The sequence below is a fragment of the Brachyistius frenatus genome, unplaced genomic scaffold (assembly GCF_029030835.1).
Source record: "Brachyistius frenatus isolate BFR_SWC_R1_liver_20210118 unplaced genomic scaffold, ASM2903083v1 Contig_379, whole genome shotgun sequence".
In the NCBI taxonomy this organism is placed as follows: domain Eukaryota; kingdom Metazoa; phylum Chordata; class Actinopteri; family Embiotocidae; genus Brachyistius; species Brachyistius frenatus.
The window spans coordinates 153,100-167,060 of NW_027210978.1; the positions used below are offsets into that span (position 1 = coordinate 153,100).

The 13,961-nt window shown below is 46.2% G+C and overlaps 1 protein-coding gene and 1 long non-coding RNA gene across 5 annotated transcripts in view; one reads left to right on the top strand and one right to left on the bottom strand.

Annotated features, from left to right (window-relative positions):
* The window catches only part of sspo (SCO-spondin), a 98,798-nt gene that overhangs the window by 73,742 nt on the left and 11,095 nt on the right, over positions 1 to 13,961 (bottom strand). Inside the window, exons 12-30 of the mRNA XM_069724502.1 lie at positions 13,553 to 13,805; positions 13,299 to 13,440; positions 12,797 to 12,857; positions 12,689 to 12,754; positions 11,623 to 11,795; positions 10,283 to 10,501; positions 10,031 to 10,196; positions 9,468 to 9,732; positions 8,251 to 8,461; positions 7,003 to 7,097; positions 6,661 to 6,917; positions 6,309 to 6,443; positions 5,792 to 5,994; positions 5,413 to 5,540; positions 4,002 to 4,111; positions 3,759 to 3,908; positions 3,478 to 3,571; positions 3,194 to 3,403; positions 1,419 to 1,624 (exon numbers count right to left, since the gene is read on the bottom strand). Of these exons, the coding sequence (XP_069580603.1) occupies positions 1,419 to 1,624; positions 3,194 to 3,403; positions 3,478 to 3,571; positions 3,759 to 3,908; positions 4,002 to 4,111; positions 5,413 to 5,540; positions 5,792 to 5,994; positions 6,309 to 6,443; positions 6,661 to 6,917; positions 7,003 to 7,097; positions 8,251 to 8,461; positions 9,468 to 9,732; positions 10,031 to 10,196; positions 10,283 to 10,501; positions 11,623 to 11,795; positions 12,689 to 12,754; positions 12,797 to 12,857; positions 13,299 to 13,440; positions 13,553 to 13,805 (3,144 nt within the window). The remainder of the gene's footprint in view (positions 1 to 1,418; positions 1,625 to 3,193; positions 3,404 to 3,477; positions 3,572 to 3,758; positions 3,909 to 4,001; positions 4,112 to 5,412; positions 5,541 to 5,791; positions 5,995 to 6,308; positions 6,444 to 6,660; positions 6,918 to 7,002; positions 7,098 to 8,250; positions 8,462 to 9,467; positions 9,733 to 10,030; positions 10,197 to 10,282; positions 10,502 to 11,622; positions 11,796 to 12,688; positions 12,755 to 12,796; positions 12,858 to 13,298; positions 13,441 to 13,552; positions 13,806 to 13,961) is intronic.
* Positions 3,552 to 6,714, top strand: LOC138636471 (uncharacterized). Of its 4 annotated transcripts, none has more exons than XR_011312278.1 (5): positions 3,552 to 3,639; positions 3,742 to 4,142; positions 5,794 to 5,962; positions 6,322 to 6,466; positions 6,623 to 6,714. It is a non-coding gene; the product is annotated as an uncharacterized lncRNA (long non-coding RNA). The 4 variants fall into 4 exon arrangements; XR_011312279.1 differs by having other exon boundaries at positions 6,626 to 6,714; XR_011312276.1 differs by having other exon boundaries at positions 6,322 to 6,714.

The following is a 13,961-nucleotide window of genomic DNA, read 5'->3' on the forward strand; positions in this document are numbered from 1 at the left end:
TACACACAGTAACACACAGTAACACACACAGTAACAAACACAGTAACACACACAGTAACACACAGTAACACACACAGTAACAAACACAGTAACAAACACAGTAACACACACAGTAACACACACAGTAACACACAGTAACACACACAGTAACAAACACAGTAACAAACACAGTAACACACACACAGTAACAAACATAGTAACACACAGTAACACACAGTAACACACACAGTAACACACACAGTAACAAACACAGTAACACACACAGTAACACACACAGTAACACACACAGTAACACACACAGTAACACACACAGTAACAAACACAGTAACACACACAGTAACACACACACAGTAACACACAGTAACACACACAGTAACACACACAGTAACACACAGTAACACACACAGTAACACACACAGTAACACACACAGTAACACACACAGTAACACACAGTAACACACACAGTAACACACACAGTAACACACACAGTAACACACAGGCAGTAACACACACAGTAACACACAGTAACACAGACAGTAACACACACAGTAACACACAGGCAGTAACACACACAGTAACAAACACAGTAACACACACAGTAACACACACAGTAACAAACACAGTAACACACAGCAACACACACAGTAACACACACAGTAACACACACAGTAACACACACAGTAACACAGACAGTAACACACACAGTAACACACACACAGTAACACACACAGTAACAAACACAGTAACACACAGTAACACACACAGTAACACACACAGTAACAAACACAGTAACACACAGGAACACACACAGTAACACACACAGTAACACACAGGCAGTAACACACACAGTAACACACAGTAACACACAGTAACACAGACAGTAACACACACAGTAACACACAGTAACACACACAGTAACACACAGTAACACACACAGTAACACACACAGTAACACAGACAGTAACACACACAGTAACACACACAGTAACACACACAGTAACACACACAGTAATACACACAGTAACACAGAAAGTAACACACACAGTAACACAGACAGTAACACACACAGTAACACACACAGTAACACACACAGTAACACACACAGTAATACACACAGTAACACACACAGTAACACACACAGTAACACACACAGTAACACAGACATTAACACACACAGTAACACACACAGTAACACACACAGTAACACAGACAGTAACACACACATTAACACACACAGTAACACACACAGTAACACACACAGTAACACACACAGTAACACACACAGTAACACACACAGTAACACACACAGTAACACAGACATTAACACACACAGTAACACACACAGTAACACACACAGTTTGATTACAACAGCTCCTTCCTCAGGGACGTCTCCGACGTCGATAAAGTGAAGTTGATACCTCGCTCATCAGACCCGTCAGCGAAGCCACAGTCCAGCTGTCCATCACACACACGGCCGCCTGGAAGACACTTTCCGTTCGCACACTGAAACTCCCCGGGGGGGCAGAGGGGCACGGGGGTGGACGGTCCGCAGAACTCCTCGTCTGATTGGTCAGAACAGTCTGGGTGGCCATCACAACGCAGAGCCAGGTTCAAACATGGTCCACTGCAGGGTTGGGGTCAATTCACTTAATTCACATTTTAACCTCCCAGAAAGACTGACTGTCAAATAGAACAAGCTAACTCACGTTTTTTACAAAATGTTGGGTGGATGTACAAGTAAGAAAACAGTTTTTCAGTCGAATCAGTTCACCACGAGAAGTTCAAACGTTCCACAAACTGCTAGAAGTTGCATTAAAGCTGGTCATGTTATGTCTGCTCTCCAGTCCACGGGCACACAGGAAGTGACTTCTCCAAGAAGAGGGGGCTGATTTGATTGGATGAGAAAAGAAGCTTCTTCGATCAATTCCTTAAATATCCTCAACGTTGATAACCCAGGGTTGTACTTTCTGTGTGTGTGTGTGTGTGTGTGTGTGTGTGTGTGTGTGTGTGTGTGTGTGTCCGTGTGGGCGTGGCTTCCTCCACTCCTGTCTCCCAGCTGTCCCTCACCTGTTCCTGCAGGTAATCACCTGATCATCCTGTGCTGCTTCTATTCGTTGGTCCGAGGTATTTTCTGGTGCTTCGTACTGACCTTTGTTTTCCTTGTTCTCAGGTTCTCCATCTGCTCTGCTGCTGCCTTCGTCCTGCCTCATCTTCATCACTCCGCCTGCCTTCCCTCACTAACTGTTCCTTTTTGTGCTTCAAACCCCTCGTCTGTGTTCAACCTTTGCGTCCCCATCTTGTTTTCTCTGCTGTTTGTCTGTTTGTCAGCAGGATCACAGAAAAACCAGCGGCCGAGTTTTCATTGAACTTAGTGGAAGGACGTAGAACAGGCGAAGAAAGAATCCATCAAATTCTGGAGAGGATCCACAAACTATTTTTCACTTCCATTGGCATGAAGCATATTTTGGCTTTTGGCTCTGGTGGTCCATGTGCACTTCTAGTTTCTATATAAAATACAAAAATCTTAAAAATGTTGCATTAAGTTGTTTCTTCTATAAATCTTTTTCTCATGTATTTCTAATATACTAATTCAAAATGTTCTTGAAAGATACAATGTCTGAACTGAAGATGTTTATTTCAATTTAAATAAATGTACTTCTTTTGATATTCATATGGAGATGCGATTCTTAATGAACTTAGTTTTGTCCCTTTGACACGTCGTTTGCTCCTAGTGTGGATGTGGTATTTGGTCCTCCTACAGCTTATGGGTCTTCATGATGGAGCACACTTGCGTCCTTTCAGTTGTTTTGTCCCCCAATACCTTCAATAAGACTGTCGAAACGTGGGGAATTCATTACATTGTGAGTGTGCAACTGTTTTTCTTTCACATTTGTATTTTCAGGAGCTGGATATGTGCAAATTCAGCCTGTTGGTAATACTAGATGAAATGTTAGGACATCAACATGTCATAAATATTCATCTTTATTTATATATTTTTTTCTTTTTTAGCATCCGTTAATGTCTTCAGCAACAGTTCGACCAACGAACACGCCGTCCTTCGAGCTACCCCCATTATTGTGGTTCAAAATGCTAAATCTTCAATACTTCCGGTAACTAACAAAACCTGGTGTGTTCATGATGTCTACATGCAGAACCTGAGCTGGCTGATGAACTGCAGCTGATTCGGACTCACCTCGGTGTGCTGCTGCAGCGGAACTGGTCGGGGGAGCAGGTGAACGGGCAGACCTCATCTGAACCGTCACCGCAGTCATCCTCGTTGTCACACACCCACTGAGAGGAGATGCAGCGTCCTCCGGCACAGGTGAACTCCGCCTCCAGGCAGGGAGGGGCGGGAGGAGGGCAGGCCACGCCCTCACACCGCCACACGCCATCCTCACAGGAACTGAACACACATCCACACAGTTCAGCTTTAACACTGCACCTCTGGATTACTTCAAAACATGGAGACTGACTGACCAGTTCTGGCACTGCTGAGTGACGGTGGTTCCAGGTGGAAACATGGAGCCCTCCCACTCACAGGGACACTGGGTGGACACCACACAGCTGTCCCCTGTCCAATAGAAAACATAGCAACGACTGTAAAATAACGTAAAGACGGCACTGAGGGCACCATGACAGGTAAGGAAGTGGTGTCAGTAAAAACACAAGGTTTCCTCTGGAGCCATCTTGTGTGCAAACTTGATATTTTGTTGTGTTTTTGGTTTCTGTCTGTTCCTGCAGCTCTGAGTGCGTCTCACCGTGTCGGACGCTGCCGGCAGGACAGAAGCAGCCCTCCACACAGGAGAGAGCGCCGCACTGGGAATGTGGACTCTGCTGAAGACTGGGACAGGAGAGGGAGCAGGCTGGACCACAGGAGTCGTACACCATCCCGTTCTCACACTGCAGAGCTGCAGCGACACCAAACAGCAGTCAGACACAAACAGACTTAAAGGTGCGTGTGTTGGACATCAGAGTGTTGGACATCAGAGTGTTGGACATACGACAGAGCTCCTGGGACCTCCAGCGGATGTAAACCCCTCTGCGGTTGCACTCCTCAGCGTAGGCAGCGATGGCTGTACAGAGACACTCACAGTCCCCACCGGAGTCACAGCTGGGACACACAAACAAGACAAGGACAAAAGGTTTAAGAAGAAAGATGGTTGTCTTTGTTAGAAACAATGTTTTGACAGTTTGCTGTTTGTGTATCAGCAAGTGTACAAAGTTCTGACTTTTAGTTTATTACATTTCCTGTTTTACTTTGTGTCTTTGTGTCTTTGTGTCTTTCCTTCCTGCCGTAACGTGTTTCGGGCTCGTGTGATCATTTCACTCGCCCTGATGACTTTCACCTGATCCTTGTTTAGTCCATCGCTGTGATCCAAATGAAGTACTTGCTTACTAACACATACCATTTTCAGTGCATCAAGTATAGAAACATACAGTGCACTCGGAGCACCCGCGTGAAACACTGGACACTTTTCACACTGAACACTCACCATCTCGGCTACGGAGCAGAAAGGGAGGCACCACCGACCTGAAGCACTTCACACTGCACCAGCCAGGAAGGCTGGTCCATCGTTTCACACACCGTCCTGGTACTTAGAGTGGACTGCAGGTTTCCATACTCGACACTGAACATAGTTGGAACACTTTTCAGTTCGGATGGTTTTGTCGCTTCGTGTCTGTTCTTCTTCTTCTTCTTCTTCTTCTTCTTCTTCTTCTTCTTCTTCTTCTTCTTCTTCTTCTGCTTTTTTACAACCTGCGTCTCAGATTCAGGCCGAGTCGGCTCCCTGTATTTTTGTTTGCCGGTTTTTTATTGTCCTGACCTCCAGCTTCTGGTGTCATGCATTTTGGTGCCCTCCCCGCCAGGTTACTATAGTAACACGCACATGCATGCCTGGTGCTGAGTGCAATATGAATGGAGCAATAAACATTTTGGTTAATTGGAGGGCAGTAATGTGTATTACCTACTTGTGGCAATAATGGACCAGAAATGGTACCAATATGTCAGTTAAAAAAGGTCTCAGAACATTTAATAAAGGCTTTAAAAATGTCTTTTTTTAGATGGGAAATGCACACAAAATATGTTTAAATGAAGTCTCATTCACAGCAAACTCAGCTGACTGTAACCAAATACTGTCCATCAGCAGACAGTGGTAGTTATTAGTTAGTTAGTTAGGGATATTAGTTATTTTTACATACATACAGTGATTTAAATATTTAAATCCCTCAAATCAAACAGAACTCACTTTTTCTTTCCTAAATCCTAGTTATAGACAGATGTCAGATTCCACATTATTAAAATGTTTGTAATTTACAATATTACAACATTAATCCATAAATATGTATTTTGTGTAACATATTACCAGAAAATATTGTTTGCGATACCTTGTGTAGAGGAGTGCTGTCACTCACCCACAAGCATCAAAGACACACCAGTCGTAGTACTGCTGGAAGGGCACCTCAGGGTGGCACCGAGAGAAGAGCTCCTGAGTCAGCACGGCACATTTCTTCCTGGCCCACGTCACTCTGTGGGCGTTCAGCTGAGAGGACAACGTGTGAGAACGTAGACCAGTCTGATGTGACTCTGTGTGTGTGTGTGTGTGTGTGTGTGTGTGTGTGTGTGTGTGTGTGTGTGTGTGTGTGTGTGTGTGTGTGTGTGTGTGTGTGTGTGTGTGTGTGTGTGTGTGTGTGTGTGTGTGTGTGTGTGTGTGTGTGTGTGTGTGTGTGTGTGTGTGTGTGTGTGTGTGTGTGTGTGTGTGTGTGTGTGTGTGTGTGTGTGTGTTGAACTCACAGTGCAGGGGTCCCGGAGGTCCTGGTTGGCCACATCGGGGCAGGAGGGGCTGACCTTCCAGGAGTTTCCAAACAGCTCGGCGGTGGACTCCACGATTCCCTGACGCGTTGTGAAGTCGTTCTCCGCATCCCCGTCGAAGTTACCGCACAGGCCCTCGACACGGGCCCGCAGGTGGGCCGCCAGACGCACATACACACGCATACCTGGGGAAAACATCACAACCACATTACTGCTGGTGTGTTAATCAAGCTGTTATCCACAGGAATATGGGGAGAAATATTTGCATTGACTCTATATTTATGCAATAATAATGAATAAAGTTCTAAATGTATTTAATATAAAAATGTGAAGAAAAATATTATTTTGGCAAAAATACAAAGAAAAATGCAGTTTGTTCTGAGGAGCTGATGTGTGTGTGTGTGTTGTGTGTGTGTGTGTGTGTGTGTGTGTGTGTGTGTGTGTGTGTGTGTGTGTGTGTGTGTGTGTGTGTGTGTGTGTGTGTGTGTGTGTGTTGTACCTCCATCCCACAGCAGACTGACCCCGAGCCGAGAGGAGAGCGACACGAACAGCCCGACTCGCTCCAAAGTCAGACCGCTGCCGCTGTACGACTTCGGCAGTGTCACCGGCATCCCGTTTACCGTCACAGATCTACCTACATGTCAGAGATCAGACCAGGTTTGGATACAGTCACTGACTCTGGTAGATCTGTGTTGAAATGACATCATCAGATGTGAATTTTGGTGATAAACAATGACTTCCTCAACAAACAAACGTGTTTTCAAAGGTAACTTCTCAAACCTGCCATTTCACCACGTTATGAATTGCAAACAGCAGAATGCGGTGCGGAGGAAGCCCGCCGGGCCTCGTACCTCTCAGCAGGTGGATGACGGTGTTTCCCAGGCTGAGGGTGACCGACTTGGTGCAGGTGACCCCGGTGCTCCCGCAGGGCACATTCTCCGCCGTGACGCTGAACAACCCGCCGGTCTCCCTCGCCAACACGTACTGGCAGTCGCCCAGGAAGGAGTAGCAGCGGCCGTCGAAGGTCACGTAGTGCGGGTCGCCGGTTGCCACGCACACACCGGCGCAGACCGCCTGGCTGCAGCGCCAGCGGCGCTCCTTACACACGCTGCAGCAAAGAGGGAGTTCAGACACATGAAGGAATTACAGGGAGCGGGACGCAATCAGACCGCTGCAGACGTCCCCAACGTCACCATGTGTTGCAGTCCTTGGTGATGGTGTCGTTGATGGAGTAAAGGCGACCGTTGTGGCGACACGGACACTCGTCTGGGAGAACACAGCGATCAGCCTGAAGCAAAGCAGAGGAGACGGACAGCTCAGCCGTCAGCTGAGGGACCGGTGGACAACCACATACATTCAATCTGTGGTGTCCATCTGAACAGAGACAAGTCACGTTATCTCAATAAACCACAGAACTGCTGCATGAAGCCAGTGAGGTCTGGAGAAACCGGCTCCCACGTGTTGCCATTTAATTCATCTGAATTAAATAACTGATGTTATTCATATTATAATATTATTATTAAGATTAATTAAATTATCAGGTGTTTGCTTTAAGACCATTTTTTAACTTGTCAAACATGTTTGCTTGTGATGTACTCCTCCATTCCTAACAATAAATAAACCACAATATGTAATAATTAAATAACACCTTTCATAATAAACTGATGAGTCTTTGGGCCAGCAGGTGACCTTCACCATCCTCCTCCACATCACTGAACAGAATATTTACAGCCAACATGAAGTTCTTCAAACACGTTTTCACGTCAACAGTATTTGTGTGAAAGCAGCAGACAGCTGCAGTATTAACATCTTCCAGCTCACTGTTTTAGTTTTACAACAGCTTTTCTGTTTGGGTTCAGTCTCTCTGCTTGTCAGCTCTTTTTCCAGATGTTTTCAGAAAAAACCCGTTTTGATAAACCAACTGTTAACTAACGTCCTGGAGAACATAGGACGTAGATGGAGATCTGCACGTGTATTTACAGACAGCTTTTCCCTCTCGGGAGCAAAATGAAGACTAAAACTGGGATAAAAGAAGATTAAATATTGGATTAAAGTTAGACACATGAAAAGGAGCCGCCGAATGAAAGTTGCTGTTACCATGGTGACAGGGTCGCATGCTTTCAGCGCATCTGCTGCCCCCAAGTGGCCGAGACGTTAATATACGCAAATGACCATCCCTCAGAAATATGATGTGGCATGTAGATTTATCACATTAATAATGTGTGTATCCTGTCCTTCTACATGTGCAGGTCCTGGTGTTGGTCATGTGATGACGAACTGTATACTCATATAAAAACACCTAAAATGGCAGAAACAGAGCTGTCCTCTGCTTTTCTGTGTATAATTGTCAAAATATCTGTTGTGAAAAAATGCCTGCAGAATGTAAATTGAAAATAAATGATTTGTGCTCTAGCCAAAGTTTAATTTGAGTTTGCACCCACGAGTAGGACGGTTCCTTGAGGACAGACGCAGCCTGACAGCGGCTCTCTGCAGCCCGACTGTGTGACAGCGGACCCCTGCTGTTGGCCGGGAGGGTCCAGGCTGGAGCAGGTGAGGAGGCAGGAGCGTGGAGAGTAGAGCAGGGAGCCAGGACACCGGCTCACCTCCTCACAGCGCTCCCGGCTGCAGTTGAACACACCCTGCTCACACACACTATGAAGGGAAGAGGAGAGGGAACTGGTTCAGGGCTGATTTACTGTCAGGTGGGCACAAAAGGGTCGTAAAGATAACGCAATGCTTCAGTATGATTCAGAAAAAAAAGTATGAAAAAAAAAGCTTAAATAGTACTATAAGTACTATATACGATGGATCAATACATTTTCGTTAAACATTAAATATGTTGTAATGTGCTGCAGGGTGATATGTTTCATATCAGTGTAATAATTAACCAAATGTTAAATTTCCTCATAACAATTCATCAGGTCAAAGGTCAGATATGAGCAGCACAGAAAAACATACAAAAAGGACAATGTACAGACTCACACACGTAAATAAAACTACTCAGAAGGTTTTATTTTTTACTTATTGAGTCAGTAATAAATGACTCCGACCCACAGAGGGAGGATCAGTGAGGTTGTGTAGTGAAGAAATGCAATGAAATCAACCTATCCTGTAGCAGGGAGCAGGAACATAGAGTGATTTCATCAGAGCTCTCACACCACCGGGGACTCAGTGTGCCCATGTACCGCACAGAAACACACATTACACACATGACACACATGACACACATGACACACATTACACACATTACACACATTACACACATTGCACAGGTAAGGGTTTAAGTTAAAGCTGCTCTGTTTGTTATGGGACTGTAGTGTAACTAGAATTAATAAATAAACACTCTCTGTCAAAATGACCTCTGAACTTCCATGTTATCACTGATACTACCGCCTCACTAAATCTGTGTGTACCGGGACCATGCTGATGAAACTGTGCCCTTGTTATATTGAAGCTGTTACTGAGGAACTTTATCACAACTAACACATGATAAAAGCTGCACACAGACAGCCGCAAAGGAGAAAGGGCTGCTTTTATGATGTGCTGTTAAAACAACTGGGTGAGAAGATTGAACTCTCATCGGGTTGTTTTTCTTCTGATAGGTGTGATACTGTCTGCTGTGCTGCATCTGCACTTCTTCCTCTTCTGTTCTACGTACCAGGTGTTACAGCTGCTCTGAACGACGGCTCCAGTTGAAAACATCTGGTCTCCCTGCACACAAGGGCACAAGGCGATGGGCACACACTGGCCCTGGTGGTCCTGCACAAGTCCTGGCGGGCACTGGCAGCCCGGAACGCACATCCTGCGCCCCGTCCCGCCACCAACGCCGTCATCGCAGCTCCAGTCCTGCCGCAGGTCTGAGCAGGAGCTCCCGCAGGCGCGACCACACTCCTGGTACACCTGACCACCCGAGCACTGGACAGCTGGGGGCAGAAGAGGGTGTTAGTTTAGTTTGCTTCATGGAGGGCTTAGTTAACATCCAAAGGGCAAAAACACTTTGGTTCAGGCTGCAAGAGGCAATAAAATCATGAGCATTGCATCACAAATTGTTAGTCACTGTTAGGCTGTTGTTTATTTTAGGATTTTGGTCTGGTCCAGCTTGAAAATGTCCCTTTGGACATGGATTGGTCCAGAGTAAATTGATGAGACAGAGACCAACCACTGGTCTGTGACCCTGACTTCTCTGTGAAAGACTAACAGGTGTTGTACGTCTCCACTCACAGCAGAAGGTGTGGTTGCGCCAGCGGAGCTCAGCACCCTCCTGAGCACAGTGCCGGGCGTAGGCGGTGAGGATGGTGCAGTGACAGGCCCCCTGCGGAGCACACCCACAAACCTCCGACAGACAGAGACGGAAGTAAGGCTCCCTCTCCACCACATCGTGACACACCTGTGAGATCGGAGAGGCAGGTGCACATGTGACTAAAACAAAGATGGACTCACTCTTGAGACTCAAAACGTCCCCACCGCTCTGACCTGGAAGACAGGGCTGTGTATGACGGCACACACTGTCCCTGCGTAGTGTCTCCTCTGGGTGTAGGTGGAGCAGGCGTCGGGTGGAGCTCCTCTAGGCAGAGTGCAGCGATCGGTGGTGAATTTGCCCGCGAAGGATGAAACACTGTTCTCCACATCTCCTTCTGGGGTGGTGAAGTCATCGTGCTGGTTCCAGGTCAGAGTTCCACACAGGCCGCGCACCTTGAACACAGCACGGATACACTCATCACCAAATTCAATTTTGTGTCAAAACCGTTGGTTTGTGAACGTTATGAATCCTCCAGTTCAGATTCTGTCCGTCACCATCTTACTAGCTCGGAGCGGTTTGGAGCAGGAAGTGACCATATTTGGACGAGCGGAGGGAGGAGCCAGCGGTGGATCTGACCGATCTGATTGGAAACCTGACGATATCACGCCCACCCACGTATAGCGGAAATCTGACTGCACCACAGGCCTGTCAATCAAACAGACAAGCCTCCAAACATAGCGCTTTTGGAAGGCTAATATCTATGTAACGATGGGATTATTTTCAGATGGACCTCCAGAAAACTAATAAGAAGGAGTGACTTTAGCTAACAACACCGAGATAACTGATGGACACATTTTATTCACTTTGGATTTGATGACAGAAGTTGAATGGGAGTCTATGGAGCCGGAGGCTTTTTGGAGCCGACCTCTAGTGGCACTCGCTGGTATTGCAGCTGGAGACACTTCTGGATCAGAACCATTTTTCAGAAGCTCCGTTCACTCTTATATCCAATCTACGGTCAAATTTCAGAAAATGGGCAACAGAGACCCTTGAAATGCTTCAGAAAATCTACATCAGCAAAACAAATAACCGCGCAAGGTAAGTTGAGTGGCATTCACATTTCAAGAGTAGTAGAACGTCACTGTCAAGGACCGACCGTCAGGTCAGGAGACACCAGCTGGGTTTTCTTTGACGTTGGTTGTGTCACCGTGAATTCGTCCCCCAGGGTCAGACTGTCAACACCAAGTTCTACCGGGACCTTCTGAGGGGACTGAGGGAAAACATTTGGTGCAAACGATTTGAACTGAGGAGCGATTAAATTTATCTTCCCAACATGACAATGTGCCCGCAACACAATCTCCATCACCCTACGTGGCTGATTTGGGTCCTTGCAACTTCTTTCTTTTCTTCAAAAACTTGACACAAATCACAAATACGCACATAACAGTGGTCACAAAAACATGTGCAACTAAAGTGCCGATGTTAATCAAGAGACGTAACTTGGTATACTTATTCACAAAGGTCATAGCGTAGCATAGTAGCATAGCATAGTGTCGTGTAGTGTAAAGGTCACCTTGTTCGCAAAGCCCGGCTGCACGGTGATGAGGGCGAAGGGTCCATCGAGGTACCAGAGCACCTGTGCTCCGAAGGTCTGGATGAGGAGGAAGGACGAGGAGGCCCGACGCACAACCAGGTCCCCCGTCACCACAGGAAGTACCTCCCTCTGGCCATTCAATGTTACAGCACCTGGAAATAACTGCAACCAATCAGAACAGCTGGTGCTCGATTGGATCAGCCAGAGTGAAGCACACTCTAACTCTACAGTTCTGTGATTAGTTTGTTTAACTGTCAATAAAGTGGTCCCCATCACTACCCATATTTAACCTCCCACAATTTAACAAGTAATCACAGGTAGAGCATCCCACGTACTGATCCGATCTAACACCAGCCTGATCAGAACCCAGACAACACACTAAAAATAAAGAGTCATGAAGTGCTTGTCGGTCAGTCCCCGTATGTTGAATGTGAAAATTATAATATATGGTTTGACTGTAAGATTTCACCAGCATTTACCAAAGTAAAGCGAACAGCGGATCTGACTGATCTGATTGGACTGCACCACAGGCCTGTCAATCAAACAGACACGCCCCCAAAAACAGGTCTTCTTGAATCTTCTTTTCTAATGAATGAGGGATTATTTTCAGATGGACCTCCAGAAAACTAAGAAGAAGGAGTGACTTTAGCTAACAACACCGAGATAACTGATGGACACATTTTATTCACTTTGGATTTGATGAGAGAAGTTGAATGGGAGTCTATGGAGCCGGAGGCTTTTTGGAGCCGACCTCTAGTGGCACTCGCTGGTATTGCAGCTGAACACACTTCTGCATTGGTCTCATTTTTCAGACCTGGAAGTTACGAACACTTTTATTTACAGTCTATTGTTAGAAACAACATCATATCAGCTTTATAAGTTGATGAGATAAGAGTTGTCTATTTCCACATATAAGAACATTATAAGAGAATAAGAACATTAAGACTAAATCAAAACACATAATCGAAACAGACAACTGAAAGATGCTAAAAAACTCCAAACAAACTGTCACTTTAATACTGTTAGTGTTAGTTTACTGACTCACCTGTGTCTGTGATAGTGACTGTGGTGCGAAGCGCCATGACTGACATCTCCCTCACACACCCCAGTCCTCCTCCTCCTCCTCCTCCTCCTCCTCCACCTCCTCCTCCACCTCCTCCTGCTGTGCACTCCCCACAGCGCACGCTCACTACCAGCTTCCTGTCAACAAAGTCCTGAACACACACAAAGAGCGTAAGCACAAAGGAGTGATATGTGTGTGTAACTGTGTGTAACAGTGTGTAACAGTGTGTAACTGTGTGTAACAGTGTGTAACTGTGTGTAACAGTGTGTAACTGTGTAACTGTGTGTAACTGTGTGTAACAGTGTGTAACTGTGTGTAACTGTGTAACTGTGTAACAGTGTGTAACTGTGTGTAACAGTGTGTAACTGTGTGTAACAGTGTGTAACTGTGTGTAACAGTGTGTAACAGTGTGTAACTGTGTAACAGTGTGTAACAGTGTGTAACTGTGTGTAACTGTGTGTAACAGTGTGTAACTGTGTGTAACTGTGTGTAACTGTGTGTAACAGTGTGTAACTGTGTGCAACTCTGTGTAACAGTGTGTAACAGTGTGTAACTGTGTGTAACAGTGTGCACAGCAGCGTATGTGTCCCACCTCCACAGCGGTGAAGGGACAGTCTCCTCCCTGCAGTGAATACCTCTTCTTGTCAAAGGTGGTCACCTGCAGCGCCCCCATCAGACTGCACTGGGCTGCACACTTCTCTCCGGTGCACTGCCACTGACCTGCTCTGCACACACTGGGAGGTGAAGAGGGAATACATTTAAAAGAAAGGATGGATAATCAGAAAGTGAAGGAACATTAGATGGAGAGACACAGGAACCAAACCAATACCCCCCCACCCCCCTCACCAGGTGTTGCACCGCTGCTGTATCCTGTCCCCTGACTGGTGGGTGCGTCTGCGATGAAAACAAGGACAGTCATCTCTTTTCAGACAGACTCCCTGGTGGAGGTAGAGACCCGGAGGACACTCACAGCCCCCTACACACTCCTCCCTGCACTGGCCCACGGCTGCAGCGGGCCCGGGGGGGTGAGGGGAGGTACAGCTGGGGGGACAGGAGGACACGCAGTCAGAGTACACCTGACCTCTGGGACAGACACGACCTGGAGAGACAGGAAAAAAGGCAGGACATATTTATAAAGGACAATACTGTTTACATGTTTTGTCGCATGTAATTACTGCTGACATGAATCTTTGTGTCTTACAGTTCAAATTAATTTGCTGTGAGATGCAGAATTTGACAGATTTCCTTGTTTTAA